General features: G+C 40.8%; 2 protein-coding genes across 4 annotated transcripts; both read right to left on the bottom strand.

Annotated features, from left to right (window-relative positions):
* Positions 1 to 3,561: 3,561 nt before the first annotated feature.
* LOC109482374 (stromal membrane-associated protein 1-like) lies at positions 3,562 to 11,522 on the bottom strand. Of its 3 annotated transcripts, none has more exons than XM_019785073.1 (11): positions 11,265 to 11,522; positions 9,612 to 9,745; positions 9,129 to 9,214; positions 8,684 to 8,771; positions 8,173 to 8,271; positions 7,752 to 7,872; positions 7,189 to 7,320; positions 6,525 to 6,608; positions 5,643 to 5,867; positions 5,178 to 5,252; positions 3,562 to 4,766 (listed from the first exon to the last, which is right to left on the bottom strand). In XM_019785073.1, exons 1-11 carry the CDS (start codon positions 11,389 to 11,391, stop codon positions 4,402 to 4,404), a joined length of 1,536 nt encoding a protein of 511 aa, XP_019640632.1. In that variant the 5' UTR covers positions 11,392 to 11,522; the 3' UTR covers positions 3,562 to 4,401. The 3 variants fall into 3 exon arrangements, with proteins under 3 accessions (XP_019640632.1, XP_019640631.1, XP_019640633.1); XM_019785072.1 differs by having other exon boundaries at positions 7,752 to 7,875; XM_019785074.1 differs by lacking the exon at positions 7,189 to 7,320 and having other exon boundaries at positions 7,752 to 7,875; positions 11,265 to 11,521.
* Positions 11,523 to 12,859: 1,337 nt separating this feature from the next.
* On the bottom strand, positions 12,860 to 14,705 carry LOC109482405 (MRG/MORF4L-binding protein-like). Its single transcript, XM_019785115.1, has 5 exons — positions 14,696 to 14,705; positions 14,316 to 14,480; positions 13,935 to 14,056; positions 13,383 to 13,497; positions 12,860 to 13,047 (listed from the first exon to the last, which is right to left on the bottom strand). The coding sequence occupies exons 1-5, from the start codon at positions 14,700 to 14,702 to the stop codon at positions 12,890 to 12,892; spliced, it is 567 nt and encodes a 188-aa protein (XP_019640674.1). The 5' UTR covers positions 14,703 to 14,705; the 3' UTR covers positions 12,860 to 12,889.
* Between the last annotated feature and the right edge of the window lie 12 nt (positions 14,706 to 14,717).

Consider the following 14,717-nt stretch of genomic DNA (forward strand, 5'->3'; position numbering starts at 1 on the left):
AACTCAAAAAGGGCTGGAGCACATAAACAGTCGTATCCCCACGAGAGGGATCATTGTTGTGTCAGAAATCGATACCTGAACGCCGATTTTATACCGGGTCAACACCTCCATGCCCCTTTCCCATCAAAGTCAGACCGCCAGAAGGGGCCAGCCGTATTATAATCCGCAAATACCGGAATAATGTTACTCTGGCTGTAAAAAGCACGAATAATGTGCTAAGTTCACACCTGTTGAAGGTTTCAAGGCGGGAAAACGGCCAAAGGTTACCATCTTTGGTATTTGCTCTAGGCTTTTATTATCTGTTTTAAAATGACAGTGTGTATGGGGAAATTTTGAATGACCCATTGTGGTGAGGTCTAGGGCATGCGCGCTTCCCAATTTTAACTCGGGACAGAAGAAACAGGTAGAACCCATGGCCACGCCTCCGTGAAATGGTTGAGTTCGAAAAACGAAATTTTTTTTTAGAATTTCAAGACTCTTTATCTCAGCTGATGTTTATTTCTACCCGTTACAAATGTCATGATTATCAAATCAAACTCAGTTATCTTTAATGTACATGAAGCTTGTTCCCTACCTTAAAAGCTATTCTACGTCCCGCTGAAAGACAGTACACAAACAAGAGTTCCACGATCTCATACCTTCGCCAAATGATGTTAACCCTTGCGGTTGATGAATTAAACAATTTTAATCATTGATTTTGTAAATAAGAGCCTCATCTGCATGGATTGTATCAGTTGATCATGTTCTCCACCCAATGACAGCCTTATCTTAACAAAAAGGCTATTATAGCACTTCCACATAAATTATGCAAATGAGGTCATGATTTGAATAAATTATGTTTATTGATGTTCACCTTCACTTAACTTCCAAATTCGAGCAAGTATGAAATTCGGGGTGCAGCAGTTACAACTATGGAATTATAAGAATTTGTCATTAATTATGCAAATTAGGTCCTCATTTACATGATCTTTATCCTCAGATGTTTTTCTCGTTCTCAAGTAGATGTCACAAGTGTTTCATAGTTCTATTATCGAACAAAGCAGATTTATAGAATTTCCTCATTAATTATGCAAATTAGCTCCTGATTTGCATAATTGCCATCTGATTATGTCAAGCATCACTTCAACTACCTACATACCAAAAATCACGACAATACGTCAACCGGTTCTTGAGTTATCGTCCTTCAATTTTTTTTCAACAAATGCTCCTGCAGTTCCAGAACAAGGCGCTAGGGGACCCAAACTCGTGTCACTTCTTCCCTACCCCAAGAGCTATCTACCAACCAAAATTCGTGACCCTAGCATGTCCAAATCACGAGATATCAAAACCGGAAGTTCTGCTGCAGTACCTAGGAAAGCCGCCAGGGGGCCCAAAATCTAATCATTTCTAGGTCTCATGAAGACCTACCCACCTACCAAGTTTCATTTCAATCCATCCACTGCTTCTCGAGTTATCTTGCTAAACCACACACACACACACACACATACCCACAGACAAACGCTACTGAAAACATAACCTTCTTGGCGAAGGTAATGATATGCCGCAGTTTACATTATCAACATAGTCAACAAAGTGTTCATCATGACAATGCAGTAAATCAGATTCCAGACAACCACACACACACACACGCTTCCGAGACAACAAGTAATTGCTTAGTGACATTTAATCAAGTAACATTTACAGCTGAATTTACAGGATAAAACATGACTTTTGCATTCATCTTAATATAATATCATCATGATGACTAAACAACCTGCTCACTGTGAAGCTTGTACATGTTCATATTGCTATTTACACAAGTAAAAGGCAAATTCAATACTACAAGATGATTGATATTCAATATTGCTAACAGAATTTCTTGGTTCCTTGTTGAAAGATCTGAATATGATTATTTGAATCATGTAATACACCTACATCTATGACTTCAACAGAAAAACCTACAGTGTGCAAATAAAACTGTACCCCTGTGCAAGAGCAGTCTTTGGTTTGAACACTGGCGTGGAACCAAAGAACAGCACATGCACAGAGGTACTTCAGAACTAAGAGAAGTTAAAATAAAACCTTCAAATCATAAACATTAAGAAAATTTTGCTAAGCAGTCAAGCTAAGGGTGGTGTGCAGACCTGAGATCAAAATGATACTTTGCTACAATGGGAAATATACAATGAATCTTATGGTTGTAGTATGTTCAATGTATAAACTAAGATTGCTGCAGACTCTACAAAGAGAGGACAGACGCACACATGTAACAAGTCTTCTAGCCTGGGTGCCAGACTGTTGCCAGGGCCAGCATACAGGCTTGCTCCTAGGCTTCTAAGCCAACAAGGAAATTTCACTACAGACCCTCTCAGTTAGACCCTGAGCAGGGTCTAACTGAGTGTGGCCTGTGTATTCGCCCTGACAGCAGTCTGGCACCCAGGTTACAAGAAACACCTGCAACCACCACTGTGTGTATGTGGAGTGGATGTAAACTTGTACTACTGTACTGTAAACTTGCACAATCATTTTGTTCTGGCCTGCAAAGATACATGTACAAAAGACAAGTCTGTACCTCACATGGGAGAAATGGAGGGTCCCTTCACCTCACCTTTCAGTTGCAAATATGTAGACAATTACTGTAGCTGTTTAGACCTATGGAGGCTTCATTTTTGCCCCACAAGATAGACCTGGTGCTTCCAACACAGTTAAAATCTAACCCCTGTTTTAACTCTTCCAAACATAATAAATTTAGGTTTTCAATCTACCAATTTACATATTTTGTCAGATATATTACTTCGAAGGGGCATGCCCTGACATATCATTTTAGCCTGAGAATAAAGAACAAGTAACTTATGCATATTCATCTGTAACTTAAACAAACTCATAAGTAATACACACATATTAATTACCACATTGGTCCCATGACATAAACATGTGTCAACATAACCTGTGTTAAAGAAAGATACATTTCATTATACATTACTTCTTAACAGAATCTGGGCTGGTTTAGAGCTTACTAACTTATGTACATCGCTTGATCCTACAGACATTGGACTTTTCCTTTCATCTCTCTTACCCTCAACTGTCCCTCCCCTCTCATTCATTAAACATGTAACACAAAGTCACAAGGCTGAACACATCAGCAAGTGTGTAAAGCCTCTGTCACACATAGCTGACCATGGCTTCCCGACCTTCTCCAAACCAGTATACAAAATTTTGTACAAACCAACGCTGGAAAGGTCATATTCTGTTTGGAGGTGATGAGAGTAGCGAACTGTAGGTAGAATGTGACCGATTCAAAGCTACTCCCAACTAGCCTGGAATGCATCCGTGAATACTGTGTCTCCGCTGTGCCTTCACAAGCAGAGCGGAGGAACGGAGCAGAGACACAGTGTTCACGGATGCATTCCAGGCTAACTCCCAACCCAGCACTGACCTTGGTTGTAGAGTGGTCGGGAGCAAAGTTGTGGGAAGGTGTTTATCTGTGACAGGGGCTTTAGACAGTGTGATCATGCTGTATACATTGTACATTGCTGCAGGTGAGGTTTTTTTTTTTCAACAATGTACATTAGCAGATGAGGAGTAATGCTAGTGGTAGTCACAATTTTGCATTTCTGCAGAAATACAACTAAAGTACATGTTCAAGTTATTGCCACCACATAGTAAGAAGTTAAAATCCAGACAACTGTGTTGGACAGGAACCTTTGCCAAGACAAGTTGCACAAGCACAGGATCTGCACATTCAAGAATAGTACTGGCAACAAAGTCCCAAACAGACAGAACATGTACCTTTACCATGTGTTAATCGGTCTTCCCCTTCACAACTGATGGGGCAAAGGGAAAATACAACTGAGTACAGGAAAACAATTACATTACATTATTTTCATTATTATTATCAAAGCTGATCTTCTTGTGTCAAAGGTTTCACAGTTGTGTAGATGATGTTATACTAAAGACATCCATGTAGGAAAGACCATCGATCTATAAAACTACGGCAGATTAAATAGTCACCACAGTTTGCTACTTCATTTTACGGCACCAAGCATGGCAGTTGGGCATAAGCTTAAGTTGCAGTTTTAAATTTGTGATTTAGCTTTAGTACATTTATGTTCACAAAGTCTTTGAATGGAAAGTGTTCCATTGAAATCCATGTACCATCAAAGATTTAGCTTCAGTATAAAGATGAAGTATGTTGAGAAAGTACTAAAAGCCTCAGTAACACCTGCACATTTTTACTTACTTTACTGTTTTTTTTTTAAGTTGCTGAGCCCTAACTGTAAAAATTTTGGAGCAGGTACACAAGACTTAGAGGTACATGTACTAGTCTCAGACATAAGGCCTTTCCCATGCCCCCCTCCCACAGCTTGGTGCCCCATACAGTTGTTGACATACCTACAGAACACTACACTACACCGACTGTCATCATTTCCACAGCTGTGTGCTCAGGGTCTGTCCCGTGCCCGGCCCACCTGGGGCTGCCACGGGGATCCCTGCCGAGCCAAACCCCCCCATCATGTCCCCCGGACCTGTCATCCTCATGCTCTGTAGCTGCTGCTGCACCTGTTGCAGGTGCATCTGCTGCATCTGCTGCTGTTGCTGCATCTGTTGTTGCTGCATCTGCTGCATCTGCTGCGCGTTGTACATCCCTCCCATCATTCCTGCTGCGCCTCCAACTCCTCCCATCATGCTGTTGGGCGGCATTCCCATCATGCCCTGCTGCTGCTGCGGCATTCCTCCCATCATCCACTGCTGCTGGGGTGGTTGTTGCTGTTGTTGTGGCATGTTGCCTGAAAGAAGGAAAGTTTGGTATCAGTTTGAAATGAAGAGGACATAAGGAAACTAAAAAGATGCCTTTTTTCTTTGCTCTTTACTGACATTTTGCTAGCCTGGTTACCACACCTATTATAGCCAGGTTACCACACCTATTGTAGCCTGGTTACCAGACCTATTATAGCCTGGTTACCAGACCTATTATAGCTCCCGAGTCCTACATCCTCTCCGCAGTAACCAGGCTACATTTTGCTTCAACTGACACAAACATCAGTGGTCCGTCTGCAATGATGAAGACAAGTTGCTAATATATATCATGCAATTTTAATGGCAAGCAGATACACTAAATTAACTATATTTGCAAACATAAATTGTGATAACTATGGTAACGTTCGGTCAGCGCAGAATATCATCTTTGATAGTCTTACCCATCATACCCTGTTGCATGCCTGGCATCTGGAATTGTGCAGGAGGGGCCGGCTGCTGGGGCATGTACATTCCACCTGGAAACAGGACAGCCAAATGTGAGACAAATAAACATTTCATTTGACTATCCATGCTGTAGTAGCATGCATAGTTCAGTGGTTAGTGACCCTGCCTCTGGACCAAAAAGTCGTGAGCTGGAATCCCAGCTATGCTGTTTGCACGCTACTGGAGTCGTTAGGACAGGAATGCCCGGGCTGATGATATGAGGACAGGAATATAGCTGTGCATCATGTATATTTGCAGCTGAATTCAAAGAGCAAGGCACTTTCAAAGTTTGGTTCAACTTTTATGCTGGTACAGTAAAGCTCTGCATTTTAGTGAAGTTAATGTGTACAGACCGCATCATGACTTTTGAGGAACAAACAAACAATGCTTAATTATCATTAAAATAAAAACAACTGGCCTACCTGGTACACCAAAGACTTGGTTCTGTGGTTGGCTTGTTGAGGAGCCATACAGAGAAAGAATGGATTCCTTGGTGGATTTCTGGGGTTTTGATTCGTCCTTCAAAAGAGAGTCCTCGGCATTTGATTGGCTAGGCATGGAGGGAGCTGTGCTCTGATTGGTGGTGGAAGAGAAGGCTGCAAACAGGTCATTACTGGAGGAGGCTACTGGTTGGCTGGTTGGGGAATCTGTGGCGAGTAGTACAAAGAAACAGAGACATTGATAAGGTCTTCTTTTTGATAAAGAAAAGTTTCTAATGATTACCATACTTAGCGGTATGTGTATTGCTAGGCAGTTGGATAGTAATGCATGGTTAGTATACCGGTATACTCAATGACAGCCATTTAGATAATTTAAAAGATGGTTAGTACATTGCAGGGGATAGTTCATTAGTACAGCCTTATGGGATGAGGGGAGAAAAACTGCTGCATATATTTGTACAAACTGACGAGGTACTGTCAGGAGTCAATTTTCCTATAAAACCTGCTTTTTATGAACAAACAGGGCTGTTCATTAGTACAATAGGAAGAAGTAACTTATGTTATCTGGGATATCTTAAACAGTACAGTACCGACTTTTGGATGTGCATCAAAGTCCAATCAAGGTTACAGTACCTCCTTTCAGATTTTGCAGGGTATCTCTTGGTATGTTGCGGCATAGATTTCAGGATTTTGTGGGACTTCTGCAGGATCAGCCCCACTCATGGACAGAAAAACAGTTTTGTACTGGCAAAATTGAAATATTCGTATTTCGAAATTATCCAAATATTTCAAAAAAGTTAATTCATTCATTGATATCCCCAAAGTTGGTACTGTATAAAGCAAGGTGATCAATGAAGTGCATACTGTTAACAGCAGGAATGGTTGTAGATGTGGCTGCGGACAGGAAGTCTCCGAAAGGGTCAGCATCTCCGTTTGTCACTGGCCCATCTGGAACACAGGAGGAACATTAACACACTGTATAACTTTCATTCACTGAGGTTCATGTCATTAAAGATGGAAGGAACATGCCGACATACCGGTAGTCTAGAATCTAGATTATTGGACTAACAGTCTTGACTGGTTATACCTCCTTTCCACTACAGAATGTGACTGTTGATTGAACTCGGAGCATTGAGAGCAACCTATCGCTCAATGACTTTCATAGACAAATGACAAATCTTTTCGTGTTTGTATGTTTTGTTATCTTTCAAATCATAGGGATACTGTTATATCATGATTAACAATTAACATTCCAATTTCTGTATAAAATCAAGAGTCACACAAAAGCAACCTTGGTTGCTGAACAATCACAGACTTGTGGAAAGGGGCCATTCCAGAAAGTAGGTTGTATTAGTATTAGTAGAGTAGCACCACTAGTGAAGGTTAGCTTTTTAGCGCTGTAGGAAGATGATATTTACATATCTGTTGGAGTAAATTGTCTATGTTAGAATCTACAAAGCTAAACCTTAACCCATTTAATGGCAATTATCTGAAGGGGGGGGTGGCAAGTGGAATGAGCAGTCCATACTCATGGCGTGATCATCTGATTGGCTGTTGGCATTATTGTCTGATTGGTCAGTGTCAAAGGTCAGCAGCTCCACCTCTGCCACTTGATTGGTGGACGGTTGCAGAATGTTATCCTTGAGAAGGTCGTTTGTGTCTGTGGATGAGTTATGATCGAGACAGAACGAGGACAATTAACACCCGATTAGTGCTCAGAACTTCATTGTGCATTAGAAAATTATTTTTATGTTAGCGATGAGTCTCCAAGATGGAAAAAGAGAAGGATTAAATCACATGTACAATCAAGGAGCAACAAGGGTAAGAAGAGTTAGCTTTGCATTGAGGAGGTCAAAACATCTTGGGGTCCTACCAAAATGTTACATGCTGCTTTCTCTGTTGAGCACACTTATGATAAGAGAATATGTTACTTCAATACACACCACTACCAGTCAGTGAAAAGAGCAAGGCAATCCTAAGTCTAGAGGTGGTTAGCGTTACCAGCATCATACAACAGGGCCAGGTGCCTCGGTATTCAGATGATACCATCTGACACCTGGTTGTAGGGGTGGTCAGTTACATAATTCTCACCTAGTCCGAGCAGGTCCATCTGTGGCTGGACAGGTTCACTCTTTGCTGGTGTGGGTGGGGCAGACGCAGACTTGGCAGGAGCCGCTGCCTCTGGTTTCACAGGTCTGGGTACCGTGGGCGACTGCTAGGGTCAGGGGACAGGTCAGAAGTCAGACATGAAGTTCAGAGGTCAAACACACACCAGGGGATCAGAATATAGATTGCGCCACTTGTCAAACGTTATAATATTACAGAAAAAGATTTTGAAAAATTCATAAGAATTTAAAATGTTGAAATGGTAACATGGTCATGACATCAATACCAGGAAAAGAACTATGCATGGACATTTCCATATTTTGCTCTTACCCTCCTACTAGATACAGCTCTCTTAGATACAAACCCTCAATATCAAAAGCATGTGGCTTAATCAGAGGATATATACCTTCTGCTTCTCCTTAGCTACAGATGGAGGAGAAAGTTTCTTCTCTCTCCTCTCCTTCTTCTTCTCCTTTGGTTTCTCTATCTCTTCCTCCTTGCGGGGCTGAAAACCAGCGAAAAGGAAAAGATGATTTAGATATAGATCTTTATGGCAGACACTGAACTTCTGTCGATGTCATCTGGTGCAGTTGAACTTGCATCAGGGGTTCCTTTGATTCCATATTTCTTCATTGTCCATACAGGGGATCGTGTGATCATCATGTGCAAGTTCCAATCGCGGACATGCGTTTGCACAGCAATTTTGTGTTAGCTGGTGTGTTACGCCAAAGGGCGGTGATACCAGCTATACAGATACAGAATCGATACAGATAAGAATTGATACAGAATCGATACAATTAAACACCTGTAACTGATGGCATGCAGTGTGAACACATGCTTATGAAATTGGACAAAAAGCTGTTAGTGTCAATGATTTTTTTCCGACAGAATAATTTTAAAGCCTACGTGTACTGTACCTTGAGATCAGCTGGAGTGATGATATGAGCATTTTTGTCGATGTATTGTTTCCTCTCGTACTTGGACCGGATAAACTGTTCCAGAGCACTGTGTGGGTGGTTAAGAATCATGCAGGAATTTTGTGACATTGCTTATTTTTAGCTGTATGTACTGGTAGTGTAGTGTTACACAGTCAAACCTCTTGAAGTAGCCACTAATACATACGGACAACCTGGCCATTGGTATTCATGTACAGGCAAACCCGTACAAGTGACAAGGCCAATGTCACTTTTTGGTGGTGCCTTAGAAGAGATACTTTTTCCCATTGATACAAGCTATTAGTGACCACCTGTTCACATAGACCAAATTTGCTATGTCCCCTTAGGTGTCTTCTTGGCAGTTTTAATGATGTGAAAACCTCTCTATATCTCAAGAACTTTGACCACATGAAACAGTCAAGGATACGAGTCTGTCTGTGGCCTTCTGAAGCTGTCAGGGAGACGTGCCTCGTACACAGCCCGGGCCTGGTAGTTTCCCATTTCCTGCATCATCTGGGAATAAAAACAGTTTCAAAAATTAGAAGACCTGCTAACAAATTTGAAAATATATTGATTAAGGTGTGTAGTGAACATACAATGTATGTTGTACTCCATGGTCTATGGTAAAGCTAATTACAGAAGTAAAGGGTTATCAAGGCATCATGAATGAAAATACACTTTACAATATGATTTATAGTCCATGTACATGTAATGTATACCTATGATATCTGTATCTTGTTCAGTATGCATATGATTGACATGTTACAGTAGCTTGTTCGTTTATTTTGGATTTACACTACGAAGGGGAAGATTAAACAGATGACGTAAATGGCACCTTTACAAGAACAATTTTTCAATGGACATAACCATATCATTTTTGTTCTGTAATCTGTTGTTGTGAAGTTCCCACCTGTATCTGCTCGGGTGTCCATGAGTCCAGGTTGACAGACTTGACGCGTGAGATGTGCACGCCCAGGTTACGATGGATCCCAGCACAGCGGATGCACAGGAACAGGCCCAGGTTCCACGACGCCCATCTCGGTCCTACAGAAGAAATGCAAGGGATATTGGTGATTCAGATATCTTAGTTTCTTAACTGGTATAAAAAGAGGATAAAGAGTTACAAAAGGTTTGGAATTTTTTCATTGTATTGTGGTGTCTGTGGTTCCAGGAAATACGGCAAACATGAAACTGAAACAGGGAAGTGTCTTCTACTAACTAAGAAGTTCTATGACATACTGGACAACACCCCTTGTTGTGCATAATGTCTTTCTCAAGTTTCTGAAGCGTCTTTCAATCTTTGTCCCTGATGCTGGTGAGAATTTATATAAAAATGTAAATCTGAAGAGTTAAGATGCTTGCAAGTGTTTGCCTTCTAAAAATGTAGTAATGTAGTATTATTATGTACTACATATTGTGTTGCTTCACCAAGGATGAAATGAAGTGAATGTGGTTCATGTATTATGTTCACAAAAAGACCACATAAAACATTCATGACTTCCCTTCTATGGAATGCCACATTGGTATGTCACAGTTTTCCTCTAAAGTCGCAATCAACCTTAACACGAATCGCAGTCAACTGTCGTACTAGTGAGAAATGTACTAATGAGTTACCTCATTAGATATAATTGTATTAGCAATGTAAACCCAAGTATCCTGTAACTCGGCCCTGTCCCTGTGCATACAAGTTATTTGCTTTTGTCCAAAGTTCAGATTAAAAGCTAAGATAGAACAGACAGCAATTGCACATGGTAAAAATGCCTTTAATTCTGATGCGCATATTTTTGTTTTTCTTGTAACTATGGATTAAAAAAACATCTACAATACAGAATTTTTTTTATAATTAACTAGCATACCCCAGGTTTATTTCTTTCTCTTCTGTCAAAATATTTGTGGAGATGGTTTTTAATCCTAATATGCGAAAAAATTCCAATAGTTTTGACATATAAATTAAGTTTTCCCTTTAAATTAAAAAAAAGGAAAAGATGTAGATAAGTAGCTAAGTAAATGCAAAACTCAGTTGTTCTTGTAGTAGACTGGATGATATCCTTTCTGTTAATGTTACTTTAATTCAGGATTAAACTTTTAAAGACTGACACTTGACTAAATATTTGAGGATGACCAGTCTCTAAACCAGAAATAAACTGGCCTGTGTACCTTGAGTTTAAATGACATGAACGACAACAACAAACGACGAGGTTCAAATTCCTTGTTCTGACCAATGCGGTCTATATTTTTTAACCTCCTTGTTCTGACAAGGAGAAACCGGCAGAGATCGAATGATGATAGATGCCATACCCGGCTTCCCGAACCGCGCCCCCCACCCCCCTTCCGCCATGGCAGTTACAGAACGAGCACAGAACACGTACATAATTTTCAACCCGGCGTACAACAGGCTACGCTGACTAATGACATTCCCTGATAAGTTAGAAAGTTGCCAACACGCGATGAGACATTTTTGATTAGGGAAAGTCCTGTGGGACCCCGGTTTCTCCGCCCTCCTCCCACCCCTCAAAAAACGTTACGTTACCGCTGGCAGGTGAAAAATGGAAACCAACGTTACCTTTCGCCTCGCAATCCACGCAGTATTTGTTGTCTTCTTCGCGTAAAAGCTGCGCTAGGATAGCCTGGTGCTTTTCGTTAAGTTTCTTCTCCCTTTCCCTGTCTTTTTCGGCTTTCAGTCGCGACATTTTGGCGGTGAAAAGAAGGACACAAATGTGGCGAAAGGTTGACACTACACACCGGGCGGAACCGGACGAGACTGTTCAGCAGCAAGATGGCACCCGGAAATCAGACGTGTTCCCTCCGCAACGGACTACTTTCTTTCAGCGTAGCACTGGTGGGAAGACACCACAATCATCAAATCGACATCCATTTAAACATTACAAAATATTTATATCAGACGAAAATTCCATATTCACTCAGACAAAAACGAAAATTGAAACGTTAACGATGATCACTTTAGTTCGCTCGGGCGGAGTACTACAAGGTGCCGGGGAATCCCTGTTTGCACACCGCCGGAAATACGTCAGGATGACACATTTTCCCCGAGGGTGACCCACCACTGGCGTGTCTTGTGACTACGTCACTCTTGTTTCATCCAGACAATTTCCAACCCACGGGATTGTAATTATAAGGCCGGCTAGCTCATCTGATATATTATTCAGTCTATCTACTATTTATTTGGCATCCCAATTTGGCGTCACTGTTAAAAGAATGGCTTTCTGAAATCTGAATCTTTTTGACTCTGCCTATCATAACTTTTTATCAAACTTTCATGTTTCAAAACTAACACCAACTGCACTAGCTTCAAGCAAGCACTTTTGACAGTAAGGTACATTTTATAAGAAAAAAAAACATTTGTAATTCCGTAATTATGTTTCAGAAATAAAATACAATACATTTTATCTATTCACCTGTTTGTGACTTGAAAATGTGGTGTCAAATGTCACTTCTTCAAGGTACATATAAAGCAATAGACTCAACTTCATTGTTCAAAATATGAAGCCAGCACTTATTAAAAAGCAACTATACTTTGATCACAAATCATGATTCTTCCACCAATGTCTTACCACATACATTTGTATTTTTATTCATGAAAATAATACAACTTGTCAAGTGTACATGATGAAGTCCAAAAAGCAACTACTGTTCAAAAATGTATCATTTTATTATCCTTCCCTCAAACAATATACTTCTGCATTCTGTTTTTGCCAGCCTGCAAATTTCATTGCTGATACACTTCACTGAAATATCCTTCCTTAAAATATGAAGTACTGCAGAAGAACAGACAGAAATTCATATGTATCAAACCATTTTTCAAGCATTTCAGTATGTGTACCAAATACATCATGTAAGTTATATATAACTGTTACACATGAAAGGTTGGTTTTCCATCGGGATAGTTCATTTATTTTGAGATTCTCAGTCTTTTCAACTCTATCACACTCAACTAGTTTGGGAAGTTGGAATACCTCCACACCTGCACATACTACATACATACTTTACTGTTCAACAGCTGTCACAGCCGAAAATAACATATACATTTTGTCAATAAATGATAATATTGAGCCTGAGCCCAATGTCTGTCAAAAACTGCCAAGGGAAAAATCATGATGTACATGTCCAAACACTTGGAAAACAGCTGAGGCTGCTCCATCTATGAGAAGGGGAGGGTGCTCATTAGAACTACACATTCTGCAATCTCCTTCTCTTTGTGGAACTGGGAGGGTTGGCGGGACTTGAAGGGCTTGACGATGCCAGCTGCCGCGTCCTTTTCCGCTTAGGTGAGCTGTCGGGTGTGTTGGTGGCTCCTGTCCCAGCTCCACGACTGGACTTGGCTCCACCTGGGGGACATGAGCAATGACTGGTCACTTGGTGTCTCAAGTTTCGTACATACAGTCTGAAACCCACATCTAGCATAGCTGCCAAGACTCTTTTCTAGACTACAAAAGAGACTTGGCAGCTATAATAGGAAAAGAGACTTGGCAAGTTGGCAGCTATAATAGGTTTAGATACCAGACTAGTACTACTGTATACAATAAATGGAACAGTATTTCTTCCTCTTGTCCTGTTTTTACCTATATTTTACAGGATTTGCTTCATGTACTTATGGTCTCCTAAAACTTAAAGATAGAAAGATAGGTAGCTATCTTATCACGATACTACCCAGTGTGCTCACCCATATCTGAGTCCCTGGGAGAAGCTGTGTCAAACGACTCGTCAGGGTTTCTGATGTCGTCTGGAAGGATAAACTCTGTCTGGCTGTTTGGGAAAGGCAGGATTTCTGAGTCATGCTGAAAAAAAGAAGAAAATATTACAGGGAAGTTAGCAAACTTTTTTTGGGGGGGGACATGAGTTGTGCAGCTAAAGGGTAGGCAAGCTATTCTAAGTGAATCAGACACACAAAAAAGAGTGACTCAATAAATAGTTGGGCTACACTCATATTGGTCATGACAGAGAAGAGATATGATTACTTCCATTATGATTTATCTACAGCACAGGTTCATTGTATTGGGGAAATACCCCTAGCTATTTTCGATTGTGGTGACTACTCTTCCTGGTAGTGTGCATGTCAGGTAAGTGATAACAGCCAAGATTGAGACTCAAGACTTCTTGGTCCAGAGGCAGAGTTCCTAACACACTATGCAAATGTTTGCACATGACATAAATGTGATTTTTTCGAGCGTTGCGGAGCGACAATCTGGATGGTACCCAGGCTATAATTCCTTACCAGTGCTGGCATATCATACATGTCATCCAGATGGTTCCAGATCTGCTGTACACTGATGTGCCGGTTGACCATCTGGTTCAGTTTTTCGTGGATACATGCCATCTGGAAGTGTCGGTTCACACCTGTACAGCACAAACAGCAGAAGTGATGATTTGTTTGATCTAATTCCTAGGTGTAAAGATCTAAAGTAGCTCTTTCTAGAGATGCCTTGGCTTCAAATGATGCTGACCCTAATTGCGTGATTTTGAGTCAATCTACTTAGGTATTTGCATCGTTAATAAAATTTTATTATGATGCAAAGCCCACTACAAAGCAACTGCCCCCCTCCCCACATGCGAATTTCATACGTCGATTTCTTGCCATAAACAACACACAACTGACCAACAGGCTTGTGTCCTCTCATAGCCTGGAACAGGTTGATCTCCAGGTCCACGCTCCAGTCGACTGGAGGGGCGCCGTCGTCAGTTTTACGTGCTTCACGCCCGGACGCTCGCTTCTCGCGCTCTTTTCTCTCACCTGCCGCCATGTTGGGTATGGTCCATTCAGCTTTAGGGGAGGTTCTAAATACGAAATGTAAATAAAAGGTATTTTTATATTTACTATATGATCTTAAAATACATGTATCATACACAATTATAGTATAAACTTATTAACTGAGATAAATATGTGAACAAATCATATATTAAGAGTTTTAGAAGAAAATAATAATAGAATGGGCCACTGGTCAAATGTTATGTGGACTCTTCCAATAGAATGTTTACCACGCATGTCCATTTCTTGTAA

The sequence above is a fragment of the Branchiostoma belcheri genome, unplaced genomic scaffold (assembly GCF_001625305.1).
Source record: "Branchiostoma belcheri isolate BF01 breed outbred unplaced genomic scaffold, Haploidv18h27 scaffold6, whole genome shotgun sequence".
NCBI classification, from domain to species: Eukaryota; Metazoa; Chordata; class Leptocardii; order Amphioxiformes; family Branchiostomatidae; genus Branchiostoma; species Branchiostoma belcheri.

What these genes read in the sequence shown, in the direction of transcription:
- LOC109482405 (XM_019785115.1), bottom strand. An exon ending in GAGAGGACACAAGCCTGTTG is followed by an intron (nt 14,057 to 14,315) that starts GTCAGTTGTGTG and finishes TGTGCTGTACAG; the next exon opens with GTGTGAACCGACACTTCCAG. An exon ending in TCCCAGGGACTCAGATATGG is followed by an intron (nt 13,048 to 13,382) that starts GTGAGCACACTG and finishes CATGTCCCCCAG; the next exon opens with GTGGAGCCAAGTCCAGTCGT.
- LOC109482374 (XM_019785072.1), bottom strand. Translation starts at nt 11,391, where the DNA reads ATGTCGCGACTGAAAGCCGAAAAAGACAGGGAAAGGGAGAAGAAACTT. An exon ending in CGTGGATTGCGAGGCGAAAG is followed by an intron (nt 9,746 to 11,264) that starts GTAACGTTGGTT and finishes TTTCTTCTGTAG; the next exon opens with GACCGAGATGGGCGTCGTGG. An exon ending in CCAAGTCTTTGGTGTACCAG is followed by an intron (nt 5,253 to 5,642) that starts GTAGGCCAGTTG and finishes TCCTGTTTCCAG; the next exon opens with GTGGAATGTACATGCCCCAG.